An 18,276-nucleotide genomic window follows, 5' to 3' on the forward strand; every position below is an offset into this window, starting at 1 on the left:
CCCCCCCCCTCCCCAGAATATCAAATGGTCGTCCCCTAAGACGCTACCTTAAGTTTGATTCAGAATTGTACATGCAGTTCTTAAATTGATAGGCTAAATTTTGTTTTGTGAAGTAAAAGTACTCTTAAAATTGGTTAAGCTATAATCATGATTTTTGTCTTGCGTATCATGCATCTGTCTACCATGTTTTAATATTTGATTAACAGGTCAGCTTATGGTCAACCTCTTGTGGTAGGTTAATGATATGTTGTATGCAGTTGTGTCATCATTGGTCCATTTTATTTCCATGGAAATTATCTAGTTCAGCATGGTTTATTGACTTTAAAACTTATCCATTAATTCCTGAATTATGTTATGTTTTTCATTATGCTTTTTAATTTTTTAGTCCTCATAGGCGTCCATTGTTGTCTGTGGTGCCACACGTTTAGCATGCCAAAAATCATTTGCGAACTGGACTGAAAGTGAACCTTACCATATGATAAGCCACTTATTGAAGGAAGATAAGTATAAAGTCACTATATTTGAGAGAAATGTCAAATTGTTGGATTATTATTCTGTCCATTACACATGCCTCTCTGTTGACAAAAGTGGTTTTAATTTACGTCAGAATTAAGAAAAGCAGGTGAAATAATGTTTCCTTTTCCTCAACACATCTTTCAAAGGGAAACATATCCACTCAAGAACTGTTTAATCATCACGTGTTTCCTTTGTTATTATATGTTTCTTACTAGTGAGCAATTTGCTGTTCTGGACATGTTTTTCCTTTTTTATAAAGAAAAGTAGAAGCGATTTAAGCATATCAAAAATGTTGTTCAGATCTAAAATAGGATGTGTCATGGAAAATTTCAACCAGTTATGAAGTATTTTTAAGCAGTTCAACTGTAGAACTAAATTAAGTTTCGAATGTTGCTTGATAGGATTTGATCAAATAAATTATATTCCTGTTGAGAACATCATCTGAATATTTATTTCTCATTTTTCTTGCACCTGTAATGTTTCTATGTTTTTTTCAGGTGTCTATGGATACGAAATCCACCACTTTGGTTAAATTTAAATGCTTCTTCAAAGTGGTCCCATACAATTGGCTGATAATTAAGAAGGAGGTATCTACCGCAGCACTTCAATTAATAGTTTAACTAGATAAAACACTGTTTCTATTTTTTGTAAAACAGGTTTTTATCTTGAATAATTGCTAATTGATTACTGTCGTTATAAATGCCAGTGGCAAGAAAATTCGAGGCCCTTATATCATCACCAAGAAGCAGTTTTGAAAGACAACGGTTTGTTATATAAATTATTTATTTATACTTATAGCTGTATTTGGCTCTAGTCGCTTGAATTCTTTCAAAAGCTGCCATCAATGTTGAAACACATAAATTATATATTTGGTCAATTATCCATAGTTGAATTAAGATTTTTTAAACATAAATAAGCGCCCAAGGGTGACTCGGGAAACGTAAAATGGTCACTTGGTCTTCTCCCGACCGGCAGTGAAATGCTTGCAGAAGTAGGGGCGTTCGCTTGGCTGTGCGGGATGAATCAAGTCCGCAGTCACGTCCGGACAGAATGGGGACGTTGAATCCGATGCCTCGTGTAAAGATTGATTGATTGATTGTTGGTTGCTCAACTTCCAGTGGCAAATATTTCATGCATATTCAGGACGAGAACAAGTTCACAGTAAATACAATAGGTAGGTTGATACGATAGAGGCCATCTGGGATGATGGTCGGGGAAATTTGGACTGCTACTCGAAAATGAGGGTATACTGGATAGGAAGAGAAATTTTGCCTTGCAACAGGCCACCTACGGACCCCTCAAAAGAGTTGTTGCGAGGATTCTTAACGTGCAAAGAGGGTGGCAATCTCTTTACACGAGGCATCGGATTAAACGTCCCCCTTCTGACCGGACGTGACTGCGAACTTGATACATCCCGCACAGCCAAACGGACGCCCCACTTCGGCAAGCGTTTTACTGCCGGTCGGGAGAAGACCAAGTGACCATATTTCTATACCCCAGTCACCCTTGGGGAGTCTCGTGTAAAGAGAGTGCCACGCTCTTTGAACGTAAAGAACCCTTGCAACAACTCTTGGAGGGGTACGTAGATGGCCTATTGTAATTTCTGTCCCTTTGCAATTTACCCTGATTTTCCAGTGGCTGTCAAAATTTCCCCGGCCATCATCCCGGATGGCCTCTGTGATGACAAATGGTAGAAGCATAATCATACGAATTTTACATGAAATCAAATTCAGTGCCAAGATGATCCTACATCTTTATTTGTAATTTTTAAATTCTATCTTCGTTATGTTTGCGTTAAATAGTCAATGGTTTTTCACAATTTCACAATCGTCTTTTAAATTAAAAAAAAATCGTACCTCATGTCTGGATGCAAGCCATGGGTAAAAGCTCAACCAAATCCCTGACACTAATTTTGTCTTCAAGTATTTGTTTTCGTCTTTGCGGGAATGTTAGGTCCATTTTCTATTAACATTTTCCAAGTCTTCGTCTGATTGTAATGCTTACAAAAATATGTTATTTACCTATACATGCAGTAATAATAAATAGTTGACTATAACGAAGATTAAAAAAAAACTGCCAAAAAGAATGCATTTTAATTGCTCTAATAAACGGATTGCAGTATAACTAGAATATGGTTTACAATGACAAAATTTGATGTCAACTTATTCTATTTCAAACTGAATTTAGCTTTATAATTTTGTAAGTAAAACAATGTGTAATTTAAAAAAAACTGTAGTAGATCTGCGTACAGTATAAATGACACGTCTGAGAACACAAATTACACAGTACTAATAAGCAAATCAATGGTAGATTAAAACTTGACATTTCTTCATATCTGTCAAAAAGAGCTACTGCGGAAGACTTTGAGGGCATGTTTTTTCTGTGCAGCTAAACAAGCAAATTAGGATGTCAATTGACAAGAATACAAGTATTGACTGTTACAAAACTTGTTGGTTCCATTCTCTAGTTCAACTCTCATATTTCTTGCTTCAGTGCCAGCATTCAACTTGTTTCCACTCTTTTAACCATCATCAATTATTGACTTCAAATACAACTTAACTTTGTCTGAAAATCTCACGTGCATCTTTTTTTTAAGGCGTTGTTGGTCTTTGGATATATCTTGTGAGATAAAACCATCAATTCTATTTAAATTTAATATACAGACAAGTTTATAAAAACATCGTACAATCTTAACATAATCTTGTCTCAGGTTGACATTTGCTGAAGATCGTTGTGATCCCCAATCAAAAAAATGCATATGCATATCCATACATGATGTAAACGTCTGAACACAACCTTCTTGACAACCGAAACCATCATCTCTGTTGATCCTTCCACCTTTATTGGAGGTTCAATATCAGCAATCACTTTCAATGACCTGAAAAAAAAGTTTATAAAATTCATGTTTTTTCTAAAAAAAAAAAAATCCGCAGCGATAGCATTCTGACGATCTCATTGTCACCTTGTGGGTTGTTGAAACTTCATTTCTAAATTTATTGGTTTTCTTTTCAGCAGCTTCTTTGCCAAAGTATGAAAAAAAAACCTCTCCAATAAGTTGTAAATAATATAGTAGCCAGCTAGATGATAACAATGGCACGTATTTCAGCATTTATTAGGTACCTCACAAAACCAGGGTGCTCGCATAAGGCAGCTGAACTGTCTAAAAACGTTCTTGGGTGAATGCATCAAATGATTACATGCTTATCTTCATGACCAAAAATATGGAAAGATATTGGAAGTGAGTCCAGTGACCTTTTGATATGGCACATTTCTGTATTGAACTGTAAATGCACTCATGTTGACGAATTGTTTACAAATATTGTTTTTATTTTTTACAGGGTTTTGGTTTTGTTTCATGAGTTCAAAAAATGAACTCTACTCATAAAGTTTAGTTACGGCATAGTACCAATCTTAAATATGAACTTATTTAGCTCTACATCATTTATATAAGCTTTGTATTTCAAACATTTTGGCCACGAGCATCACTGAAGAGTCTTGTATTGTCGAAATACGAATCTTCTGCAAGGAAATTGGTACCGTTAATTTTATTATTAAAGTTTGTTGTGAGTATAATACCTCAGATAAAGAGGTGTTTAATGAGACAAACTAAAATGTTTCAAGATAAGATGTTGAAATTCGATAATTGATTTCTAGTCAAAAGATGACATGATATTTCCTTTTTTTCCTATCGCAAAAGATGACATGATATTTTCTTTTGTTTTTTTCCTTTGTCAACTCCTGTTGTTGTGTTACTATTTTATGAACCTGTGTAACCGTGTTACATTAAGTGCTATTTATAAAATATCTTAATAAGTATTACTTTATTTACTTACGAGAAAGTGTATTTTGTTTTCGATTTAAGAAATATTAAACATTCTTCAAGACACATCCAATAATATTTAACAGGTCTTTTAATATATTTCTTGCATTTATTTTTTTTGAATTTTAATGAAAAAAAATCATTTCATTGATATGAAAACTGTGCAATGTGCATTATTCGATGTGTTTCGTGGTTAGGGACCCATAGTGTTTACAGGACTCATCAGTTGAAAATACACTACTAACTGGAGCCAACAAATATCAAATGGTAACTTTTTTTTTATATTAGTGGATACAAAACTAAAGGGAAAACACTGTAACAGTCAGATACCAGATGCCAGATAGTACTTTTTTTAAGGGAAAATTTGATACAGCTATGCATCAAAAATTTCATGATGGTGATGTGTGTGATACCACTGAAAATATAAACATACTATGAAATATGTAAAAATAAGGAGATGTGGAAGGATTGTCAAATGCCAATGGACAACTTCTATCCACCAGAGTTCAAATTATGTAAATATAAAAATAAGGAGATGTGGAGGTAGTACGACTGCCAATGAGACAACTACTCAACAGTGTTCAAATGATGTGAATGTACAATGCATAAAAATGAGGCCAAAACTCTGCTATGAAATAGTCAGAAATAAAAAAATATACAGTGTACATAAAAATGTACAATATAAGTTAGGTTTCTGACACAGAATGAATGTGGTCTAATGAACTTCAAATTTTTGTTTTTGCCTTTGAGCAATTCACTATGCTGTTGAATATTAATCCTCTCAGATTTTTCCTTATTTTAACTAATAACTTGCAGAACATTAAATCAAGGCTGAATTGTTTGCGTTATCAAGGCACGCGTCACTTCTACATAAATAATATCGTATTAAACTGAAGTCTTCGTTACATTTCCCCAAAAAAGCTTGCATACAGCTGAATTTTCTAGTATTTTTAAAGTCGGGTAAGTTAGAATAACGATTTCCACCATAATAAATTTTCTGTTCTAATATTAAGAAACCTGATAAGTGTATAATTTCATTCAGTATGCCGAAGGGAATTCGACCCATGCTACACAGTATTTTCTCCTATGTATTGTGTGATACCATCTCAATGCTGCATCTGTAGGATCGCATCTTATAAGAGCTTCACGTACTTTGCCCTCTTAGAATACATGATCAAGACTTCTTAAACGAGCCTGGGCAGATCTTTATCCTATGAATGGGTTTCAACTACCATTGGCGAAATTAATAAATCTAACTCTGCATCCGAAATTACAGTGAAGGTGTCATATATTGATAATGTAAGGAACAAAAAAATATTCCGCTCTAATTAACTTATTATCTTGACATTGGTATTATTTTTAGTAATCAATAGAAAACTGACGTATGAATGAGGACTTGTACAATAAATCCAAGTGCGGATTGTTTTAAATGGGGTCACTTAGTGTCTTGCATTATATTCCGATGTGATTTCATATTAAATAGTTCTGAAATTTTTCTCTTTACACAAGGCATAGAATTTAACGTCTACATTCTGACAGGACATGACTGCGAACTTGTTACATCCCGCACAAGCAATCGGTCGTCCCACTTCGGCAAGCGTTATACTGCCAGTTTTGAGAAGACCGAGTGACTATAATTCGTTTCCCCAGTCACCCTTTGGGGCAATTGTTTTTATAAGTCATGTTTCTGTTACAAATTCATCATATGTCTTTTTCTTTAACCAATTTCAGATTCGTCTTCACTATATCATCGGACACCTCTGCAGTTGTTACATTGAACTCGTCACATTCTGTTCTGGAATCTGTCAAGTAAAAGTTTTCATATTATAACACATTGGGAAATAATAGCAAGGTTTTTATTATTAATATGAACAATGCGACTGCATGAAAAACATTCAACAGTCTTGCCTACCAAAAATTAAAAGTCAGAAAAGGTATAACTCCTTACATACCAGATGCAAATACACTCATCATAGATACCAGGACTACATTTTGTATATACGCCAGACACGCTTTTCGTCTACAATGACTCATCAGTGAAGCTTGAATCCAAAAAAGTTAAAAAGACTAAATAAAGTACGAAGCTGAGCATTTAGGACAAAAAATCCTACTAGTGTAGCCAAATCCAGGTCAGGTAATCTATGCATGAGGTAGAAAAACCTTAGAATTTCAAAAAAATAAAATTTTTGTGAACCGTTAATTTATACATATAACCATATCATAAACATTTATAACTTCGAGTTCAACATGAATTAGTTTAAGACAGGTTGTTAAATAAGTGGAATAACTATCAGCTACATCCCTTGCATACAATCCAAGGCGAAGTCTCATCATCACAGCTAAAAACTCTTCAATGGGCTGCAGTCTGGAAGTCGACATCCTAACTCTATCCTTACTTGGTGTATTTACGTCTCCATTCCATTATTGCGTTCTTGAAATCTTTGTACATAGTTGACTGAAACACAAACAAATTATTCGGAATGTCTTGAAAATTCTAGCCTTTTCATATATATTTACCTACGATTATCATTTTGCAAATTTTCTTTATATAAATAGAGAGTTAAGTCATCATTTATTTGAATAACATCTATTCAGTGTACCTTTAATTGTTTAGCAAAGACTGCATTGAAAACTCTCATTTGAAGAAACTTCATTTCAGTTGACTGTTTGGTAACTCCAGAACTTTAAAACAAAATCTACTAACACATATACTCAACACTTCTATTTCTTTTTTTATGGAAACATCCATCTTAATGTGGGTTATCTCTGCAAATTGTATGGCCTCGCATAAAGCCAAGTGAGAAGTAATAGTCAACATCATCGCATCTCTATCTATATCAGGTAATTTTTTTTATGTGCTGTATAGAGCCAAGTACAGCATCTAAATCACTCATTAATCGGTCTCTGTAATTATTTCCCCGTCTTTAGTATGCCAATATGCCATTATAAAGGAGGAACGCTTGTGTCTGGAATCCCATGATCCATATATTTCATTGCCTAAACTAACAACTGTGCATTTGATTACATCATCCGACATATCTGAATACATGACTCTGTAGGTACGAGACATAATACAGTTTTCGTCATGCGTTTAGACAGTGTCGTGATTCCTTTGAGTATTAATATGCACCAATGCGGGACCATCCTGGTGACAAATAGGGGCACTTTGCTTTGCTATAAAAATATGTCTGATCTCTTCATCAGCTATGGCTGCTACTGCTCCAAGAGTATCCATCTCCATCTTTTGAAAGTGCTTAAATAAAGTACTTTCGTATTTTGCTGGTAGTTGTACAGAATTTACAAATGAATCCCGAGTAAAACGTCTCATCCTCTGCAATTCAATCGATCGACTGTATTTCGGCAGTGATCAAGGGTGACCATCATATCTTTCTAAGCTAAAAAGCCAAGAGGAATACACAGGACCATAATCGTTTAAACAATCGCTCAAATGAAAGTGCAAATGCATGTTTGGGGTAACTCTTTCCTGGCAATACTCAGCTTCAAAGTCTTTGCAAAACTGTAGGATGCTAGCCTCACATTGCCTTATATCAGCCTCAGTAACATAATAGAAGCGAGTACAAATTTCTCCAAATATTCAAATCTGTATTAAGTAACACATCTTTCAATGAAAATATGGGAAAAAACGTTTGTCCAGTTCTTTCATTGCTCTTCAGTAAATCACCCGAAAGAGGACGATATTTTACGAGGTATGGCACAGATTTTGCTAGCAGCGTTCTGAGGATGACTCAGTTTTTGTCACACGTCCATCAGGATGACACGTTTTTCGTTTATTGTGATTCGTTATTATCTATAAAATATATCAAGATGACATATCAATTACTGAAAAAGACGACTCACAAATAGAAAGAAACGACATTTGCATTATACATTTTTGTTGCAGTCATATTATCAAGTGATTTAGGGATACACTTGCAACTGTTTGTTCAGATGTTGATCTTTCAAAATTCCACAACACTGAAATTAGTGTTGGATATTAACAGAGTAAAAAAAACAGTACTTGCTTCACCATACTCTATAGAATAGTAACTCGATCTCTCACTATGTTACGCCAATTAACAAAAGACCGTGATATTCATAAAGAAACGGACAACTATCTAAATGACATCGAGCAACTCAATATGGAAGACAGTAACGATTGAAAGCAGCTTTTGACTGCGGAAACTATTAGATCTTCGTAACCATTCACCAGCCTTTTTCAAGTTGAAATAAATGAGGAACTAGACAGAAAAAAATGTATATTGCAGTCCATCCGCAATAACTGTAGTCTACCGTCATATTCCAATATTCCTAATGTTGAGTGGTGTTAACCTGTTGGCAGTAAAAGGAATGTCCAGAGATTATAATGCCACCATAAAAAAAAGGTTACGAACAATTTAGAAAACGTTTTGCAAGACCGAAATAGACTGGAACCGGGAAATTTTATCCGGCAAATACAAAAATTGATAAAAGGAAGAGTCCGAGAATATGACGCCACAATGAAACCGGTCCTGAGGAAGAAAGGTTCTCGACTATTGAGCACTGAGAACATCAAGCTTCATGAAGGAATGTGGAAAAGAAAGGAGAAGACGAATTTGAGTTCATTCGTCTTACTACTGCACACATGAAAAGATTCCAGAACCCATATTAACCAAGGTGCAATTTGCATGCAGTATCTTTATAGTGATAGTCGGAAGTCCCTTAAAGGTAAATACTAATACAAATCTTCAGAAATACTAGAACACACCCGTGGTATCGCGGGTAAATCGCTGAATTTAAGAATATGCACAAGCCTTATTTTAGTATTGGTATTGTCATCTGATAAAGTCATGCCGATTATAAGATGCACAGTTTTCAACAATTCTGTTTGAACCCGTCGACCTGGAACTTATCAATTATTGGTATTATTAATTTTATTTGGAAAACAGAAGGGCATGTAAAGGAGTATTTTTTAATCACTGTGACAGCATTGTCCTTTATGAGTTATAAATCAAATCGAATTCTTTGATTCGCTGATTTGTGTCATTCCGACTGTCTAGAACTTCCATGTCACTAGTTAGAATTGTATCATTTTTCAACATAAAGTTCAGATATTGACAATTCAACCAGTAGCACAATAAGATTAATTATAATTGTTATACCATTCACATTTCGTCAAACAAACATGGATAAGGTAGCAATTTGACGAGAATAATGATGACAATGGCTAAATTGCAGTTTTGGGGTTTGAAGAAAATATGACAGATACATAGAACATTTTAATTGAAGTGTTAAGCCATTTATTCTAATATGACGTGCTTCTTTAGCTTTGTAAAAAAAACATACTTTATTATCCAATAAAATTAGTTTGCACATATCAAGACTTCGATTAGCTTGTTTTTAAGTACAAATATGCCTTCTTATTTCAGATTTACCAATGTAGTTATAAAATGGCCTGGAAACACACACGACAGCTTCATATTGCAGAATTGCTCTTTAAGTGATAAATTCGAAAACAAGCAGGTAGATGGCGGGCTTTTGGTTGATTCAGGGTATCCCCTTAAACCATGGCTGTTATCACCCTTCTTACATCCATCATCAAATGGAGAAGAAAAATACAACAGATGTCATAAAAGTACCAAGAATGAAATTGAGAGATCCTTTGGACTTCTGAAATCCGGGTTCAGGTATACAAATTGTTCAAATACACAGCCTATGGTACTACTTGTACAATTAATAAAAAGATATGATGACTTATTTCTTTATATAAGTATACAAAACCATAACCCAGTCAAAAATGATACCAGTTAACCTAATATGACCTGCTTCTCTTGCTTTGTAAACAACACCGTGATAAAATTCTATTCTTAATATATATATACTTAGCGCAGACTCAGTGATATACATATTAACGGATATCACAATATACCTCCCATGTAAATCCACCAGTTTTGGAACTTATTTGGATTATACTTAAATGAGTCAATAATTGACGAACTATAGTGGTACAACTGTAATTTGAGAAATTATTGCAATGATTTTATTACATTCTTATATGAACTAAACAGAAATGTTCTCAAATACTGCAAATTGTGATCTAATTTAAGTTCAAAATTAGATCATAATTTTTGTCCAAAATTAGATCACAATTATAAATGCATACACTAATTTCTAAAGTTGCAGTACTCTCAAACCAGAAACTTAAGGATATATAGGATATTTTAACATCACACTTAATCAGTATTTGCACAGTAAAACACATAGAGGAAAGCAAAGGAATAAAACTGTCACAAATATTGTATTAATACAGTTTTTTTTATTTTGATTGTCAAGTACATTATTCAATTATAAAAACATGTATTATACAGAATGACTTCAAAGTAGTTAAAATGACTTACAAATTTGCGATATATTAGGCAAAACATCAGATGTAAAGATTTGTGTTACATAAAAAAATGTAAGTTTTATTACACAAACAGAAAATATGGGTAAAATCAAAACTGTTGTGACTAACCTGTTAAACATGTAAATTGAAAGTGACCATCATATTTTTCTTCACAAAATATGCTTTATAATTTTTAATTAAATGATTTAATTCATCATTCCAGGTGCTTACACAAAACCACAGGATGCCTACATTTCACCCCAAAAAGTGTACCAACATTGTTTTAGCATGCTTCATACTTCAAAAAATTTACAAGTCTATTCCACAGCTGAATGAACTACTGGAAGATGACAATAACGAGAATGACCATGAGCAACCAGAGGTTTTCAATGTTTCCGTGATGATATAAACACACGTGCCTCCCTTGTGAGACACAGGTTCAACTAAACATGTGGGTAACACATAGTGTATAACCATAATTTTAAATGCTAGTTTAAGGATATTTTATAGAGTGACATTATCTCATTAGTTTTCAATAAAATTAATTAACGGTAATAAAATGCTTGTTAAATGTTACCTGTATCACATTCTTCTGAATTTTATAATATATTATTGGAGAACACAGTGAAATCACATTTTAAGAACACAGTAGGAGGAGCATGTGATATCTACTCAAACAGGGTTGAAAGATCATTGAAACAAGAAGAGGTACACACATTATATTATACGTTTTGGCCATTACGGCCTCCTTTGGAATGAATAACTACATTGAAACAACAATTACATCACTTGGATACCTTTCGCTATAATAACAACTACGAGGTTCATTTTCCGCGTTTTTCTCTTTTCTAATATATGATTCCAAAACTTATGGAACATCTAGCCACTGCATACTATGTAGATTTTTAATCAATTAAATCGCTACCAGCAAAATCGAATGTTAACTGGACCGAAATATAATAACTCCCGATAAATTTCCTCTCAATAGAAGGAGTTGATATCAACAAATTTTACATCAGTAGAGAGAATAAGCGGCTGGGATAACTGTAGGCGAGTACGAAGGGCTAACCCTGTATTATGAAAAAAGAATCACAACACCAAGACCTTCCAAAAAATAAGGAAAGCAGTACGGCAACAATTACAAGCTTTAACAATCCTAATCTTTCAACAACTTTCCGTAGACCAAAAAAAAGACTACTGGATTAGACAATTGGGAACTGCAACACCGTATGGCTGCAATGACAAAATTTATGGTATAGGTATTCTATCTTGTCCTTCGTGTAACTCGGTGAATTTGATGAATATTTTCAACTGAACTCCTCGACGTAGACACAGTCATGGGCATCGTCATTATACACCACCTTCTTTGCATGATGTCTCTATTAATGACTTGCTGTCATTCATACAAAAGCCGTTAGGTATTCATCACATGTGCACGAAACTTTATTCATCACCCCTTTCAAAACTTCATTCTCTGTTCAATTTATGTTTGGAATCCACTGTTACAAACCCTCATTCAAACCAATACAAACTTGAAAGTCGCAGACTTTTCAAGCCAGTTCGCATTGGAAAAGATGAAACAGAGAAAAGATCATTTCTAAATCTTTCCTTTGCCAACGAAGGTCTCGATGGCGTCAACCTAGGCAATATCCTTCATCATAAATTAGTCCAATCGAAAATATCTCCTTATTTCAAAGACCAGTCTGTACCAATTATTTTTTATACCTATACCAAACCTATTGACACTAAAATTTTCAATTACAAACGCGTTTTTTTTAAACAGGATCTCAATATTGACGACTTCAAGTCTAAACCTCCTGATTGCACTTGTGCTAGTTCCCAATTCACATATAATCCTGCTGGCCACGTTATTACCGGTGACATTAACATTGTTAATAACACTTCTCTACGAAACGTGTTATCGAAAGGTCCGAAATATCGTGAGCCCTAAATCCATCAATTAATTGGAAATACAACTTTAAAATGTTGATGGATTCAGTTGAGGATTATGCCAGGCAATGGACTAAGCGCGAGAAGGAAGACTTAGACACTCTATCCGAATGGATTAAGGCAGTGAGGTCGTCAATACAAATTAGAATTAAGAAACTGAATGGGTCCATCAATGCCCATGCTGCTTCAATCTCCAAAGATCCAAATGTTGCTAAACACCTATCTGACCTCCATGATAAATATGTTGTTGTCCCCGCAGACAAAGCCCCAAATAACATCGTTTTTGTCTGTAAAAGTCATTACATTAATTGCTTGATAAACGAATTAGGTATAGACAATTCACTTGGAAACCCAACATATACCCTCACGACACTTACCAAAGAGGAAATCCTGGATAATCATAGGTCTGTTCTTTTTTCCTTTTGGTATTTCAACCAAAGATGAAGAACTGGTTCTTCCATCACTGTATTGGATACCTAAACTACACAAGTGTCCTTACAAACAACGGTATATTGCTGGGTCTTCCAAGTGCTCAACGAAACCCCTTTCTAAATTATTAACATCTATTTTATCAGCAATCAAAGACGGGCTTCAAAGTTATTGTGAAACTGCCTATTCTAGAGGTGGCGTGAATCAGATGTGGATACTTAAAAATGTAGAAATGTAAGTGCATTACCTTTCACATGTACAAACATGTTTCATTTCTATGATTTTTAAAACATTCAAAACTGAATAAAAATCTTTTAATTTTATTGCCTCAGGGCAGTATTTTATCTGTTACATTATTTAGTCTTAAAATCAACAGCCTTGTTGAAGTTTTAAAAAGTAATATTGAAGGTTCATTGTACGTTGATGATTTTTTAATTTGTTAAAGAGGCAAAAATATGAATAACATTGAAAGACAATTACAATTATGTCTTGGAAGAATTGAAAAATGGGCCTCGGAAAATGGTTTTAAATTTTCCACTTCAAAAACGGTCGGGATGCATTTTTGTAACAAAAGAAAATTGCATCTTGATCCAGAACTAACTTTGTACGGCAACCTAATTAAAATTGTAGATGAAACCAAATTTCTTGGTTTACTTTTCGATAAAAAGTTAACCTTTCTACCCCATATCAAAATGTTAAAAGCGAGATGTTTAAAAGCTTTAGATATTTTAAAAGTTGTCGTCAGCACTGACTGGGGTGCTGATCGCAACATTTTACTCAATTTGTATAGATCTCTTGTTAGATCTAAACTAGATTATGGCTCTATAGTGTATGGCTCTGCAAGGAAGTCCTACATACAGATTCTCGATGCTGTGCATCACCAAGGTTTGCGTCTCTGTCTTGGCGCATTTAAAACCTCACCAGTTGAGAGTCTGTATGTAGAGGCTGATGAGCACTCACTCACTGACAGACGTTTGAAGCTTGGACTTCAATATGCTGTCAAACTAAAAGCGCATTCAGATAATCCTGCCTACAGCTGTGTTTTTAATCCGATTTATGAAGATATTTTTGCAAAACATGAAAATAAAATTCCTCCGTTAGGTATACGTTTAAAACCACATTTAGCTTCTTTTGATTTAAAATCTGTTGCTCAAGTTCAAACTTGCAAATGTCCTCCATGGGAACTTCCCAAACCAAAAATGATATTTGATCTCCGTGAACACAATAAAAATAAAACAAATCCTCTTTTAATTCAGCAACACTATGCTGAAATGGCTCTGTTCCGCAATAGCAAATCCGGGGGTAATTCCGTATACGTTCCGAAATTAGTATTCCGGTATAACTTCCGGGGCGTTCAACATCATCAGCAGCTAAGATGAACGCAGCATCCTCTACTATGTTCACGAAGAAAAAAAGGTAAGGCAGACATGAATAGCGTTATCTTACTTTAAGATTTATATTTGATATGTGATATGAGTGCCAAAGGCAACTAGAAGCCCAAATGCAAAATGACATGTTTTTTTTTAAACTTTTTAAGGTTCATCATAACAAACGGACAAATATGGCTGTATTTACATGCCCAAAATTACTCTGAGTGCAGACTTACCTGTAAAGTTGGAAAAGTTTTAATGCCTAGCATCCACTAGATATAAAAAAGTTAAATCCATTTTGTGTTTCAGAAAGATAAAATCTCTTTTGGATTTTGATGGGCATTTTTTTTCCTTCGTGCAAAAGGTGTGAAAATTGACTAAGTTGTGGAACAACTATGAGATGCTCCCTCAGGTAAAAAACCGGTTTGTATTGTTTTCATTGTCCTTAATTGACATAGACACCAGGTATCTTCAGAACTATAGGTGAGTTAAAGAGTTTATCTGAGTCAGTGAGTGGACAGTATCAAAGTAATGCAGGTGTTTGTTTATTTTTGCACCTTCTGAAGAAAGGAAAAAAAATGCCCAGCAAAAAACAAGAAAGATTTTATCTTTCTTAAACACAAAATGCATTTAACTTTTATATATCTAGTGGATGCTAGGCATTAAAAGTTTTCAAACAGCACAGGTAAGTCTGTACTCAGAGTAGTTTTTGAGGTAAAAATACGGCCATATTTGTCCATTTGTTATGATGAACCTTAAGCGTAACCGTACGTAGAAATTATTATAAATCAAGGAATGTATCTCCCTCATGCAAAGCTCTGATTCCTTTCACGGATTTGGCTATACTTTTTGGATCTTTTGAATTATAGCTCTTCATCTTTTATATATACTTTGGATTGCAAATATTTTGGCCACGAGCATCACTGAAGAGACATGTATTGTCGAAATGCGCATCTGGTGCAAGAAAAATTGGTACCGTTAATTTTATTGTGTTAGTCAGTAACTGGCAGTAATACTGCACTTTAGTCAAGTGCTATAAATTGGGATGCCAACTTTTCTGCTAAAATGACAGAACTTTCAATCTATTGTGTACCTATCTGAACACATTTGACCCCCCCCCCCCCCCCCTCCAAAAAAAGAAAGTAAGTTATATTAATACAATGATAAAAATTATTTTAAAATTCTAACTGTATGACAACATATCCAATTATATTACATTGATTGCTTAGAAATAAATAATAAAATGACCTTTTTTATCATGTTTATTTTTATATTTTTCAGCACTGGAAAGAAATATTGTTGTGTCCCAGGATGCAGTCATACATCTGACAAGATAGGACCAGATGGAACAAAATTTATACTTCACCGTATTCCCATGTCAGAAAAAAAAGCCCATATTAAAAAACTGTGGATTCAGAGACTTAAAAATGTGAGGGCAAACTTAATTGTTAATGACAGTACAAGAGTTTGTAGTGCTCATTTTGATGGACCATTTACACATGAATCAATTCCAACTATCTTTCCTTCTAAGCCAATGAAGAAGGTGACTACACGTCGTCCACTTTTTAGAAAAGAAGTCCATTCAGAAAATACAAATACTGACACAGCGGAGTTAGACGAAAATGAAAATATAAAAATACCAAACATTAGTATCATGAAGGATCTTAATATTGCCTCTGACATTGACAAAGTAAATACGTGTTCATTCAGGACAAGCTGTACACAAACTAAAATTACTACATTTACAACCAATGCAAGTACATGTACAACAACAGACAATATTGAGACAGATATCAAGATCCATTCTGTGAGTGTAGGCATTCAGACAGACTTGCCACAAATAACAATTGAAAATGTGAAACATGATAATGCCAAAGTGAGATTTTACACTGGATTTGTTAATTTTAGTGTTTTTTGGATGTTCTTTTCAGTACTACTTAAACATGGAGCAGATAAGCTGAATTATTGGGAAGGAGAATCCCGATCCATGGGTGAAAAATCCTACCAACAAGAAGGAAATTTAAAACCAGGAAGAAAGCGCTTTTTAAGACCAATTGATGAATTCTTTATGGTTATGATGCGATTGCGACTAGGACTTCTGCAGGAACATTTAGCTGATATTTTTAGAGTGTCTGAATCCACTGTTTCTCGTATAATGAACACTTGGATTAACTTTCTATTTGATAATTGCAAATCATTAGTAACCTGGCCAACACGAGAACAAATAGTTTGTAACTTGCCAAAACTTTTCACTGGGCATCCAGATACAAGAATTGTGGTAGATTGCACTGAATTTTACATTGAAAAACCTTCATCATTAAAGGCTCAATGGATGACATGGTCTGAATACAAGCACTCTAACACCTTCAAGGTACTGATTGGTGTAACACCAAGTGGCATGGTAACTTTCATTTCTAGACTGTGGGGAGGAAATGTGTCAGATCGTCACATTGTGCAACATGATGAATTTTTGCCAAAACTAAGCAAAGGGGATGTAATTATGGCTGATAAGGGCTTCACCGTAGAAGACCTGCTTCCAGCTGATGTGGGACTAAATATGCCACCAAGAGTCTCAACGAAGAAGCAGATGTCACACCTGGAATTTTTTAAAACCAATAGCATTGCTTCTGCAAGAATAGTTGTGGAAATGAAAATGGAGCAAATAAAAAACTATAATATACTAAACTCTCGTTTACCAATATCTGAGGCTCATTTATCAGAGCAAATGATTTTCATTTGTGCCGCATTTACAAATTTGTTGCCTCCACTTCTTAAATAAAACTGTTCATGTATTTTGCTTGCTAATCATGCCAATTTAACTTCCAAAATTTAAAACTTATTAAGACCAAATAATGGAAATTCCAAGATATTCATATATTTTGTATTTAATGGTTGTACATACACAGTGTCAGGGATGCAACATAATCAGTTGAAATTGTTGTATACATTTTTGTATGCTTAAAAGCAGAATCGATAGAAAAATATGACTAAAATTATATATAGTTATTTTCAGTATGTCTGTCATGTCTGTCATTAAAAATAAAACATTTTAAATCATGGGAACTCTTTTAAAAAAATTAAAACACAAGTTTATTTTAACAAAATTAATATATACTTGGTGTATTTTTGTCAAAAGAATCAACACTTATATGAAAGAAATAACCTTTACTTTAATTATCAAATGATTATATTATTTAAAAACTTTAACCTACATTTTATAATTCATATAATTTCTTTCAACTGTTCTGTCTGTTGTAAATGGAAAGTGTCAGGAGTGCAACAATTCTGGTTAAACACGGTGTTGATATACAATTTTTTTTTATTTATTATTATTGATATTTGAATAATTTTTTTTTGGTGTACGCCTTCTAAAAGGGTTACTCGTACATGGAAAGTAATTTATCTTCATTTTCTTATCATTTGTTATCATTATAAAATCTTTTTTGAACCTGAGCCTCCAAAAAAAATGAGGGAGAAAAAAAAAAAAAAAATGTAAAACAAACTGTATTTATGACAGAAACTAATAACTATATTTCCTGCAATTATTTGCAGAGCAAAAAAAACTGTCAATCTCGGTTTTGAATTCTTTTCAAAAGGTAGTAAGCAATGTGTTCATGGTGTTCATGTTATGTTTTTTTTTGTGTTATATCCTGTTAATAAAAATGATGAAACTTTTTTAATCATTTCTTGATTTTATTGCCCTCTTGGATTTTACAAACTTTAATTAACATAGAACCTAAAATTACCAAAGAAAAAGTATTTCAACTCGATTGACAAAAACATTCAGTTCCTGCCTCATTTATTTTGTATTCACTTTCATCCGCCATGTC

General features: G+C 33.8%; 1 protein-coding gene across 1 annotated transcript; it reads left to right on the plus strand.

The window, feature by feature from the left end:
- Positions 1 to 14,451: 14,451 nt before the first annotated feature.
- Positions 14,452 to 17,225, plus strand: LOC134718071 (uncharacterized). Its single transcript, XM_063580562.1, has 2 exons — positions 14,452 to 14,492; positions 15,728 to 17,225. Exons 1-2 carry the CDS (start codon positions 14,452 to 14,454, stop codon positions 17,223 to 17,225), a joined length of 1,539 nt encoding a protein of 512 aa, XP_063436632.1.
- The last annotated feature ends 1,051 nt before the right edge of the window (positions 17,226 to 18,276 follow it).

Source organism: Mytilus trossulus, chromosome 5, assembly GCF_036588685.1.
Source record: "Mytilus trossulus isolate FHL-02 chromosome 5, PNRI_Mtr1.1.1.hap1, whole genome shotgun sequence".
NCBI classification, from domain to species: Eukaryota; Metazoa; Mollusca; class Bivalvia; order Mytilida; family Mytilidae; genus Mytilus; species Mytilus trossulus.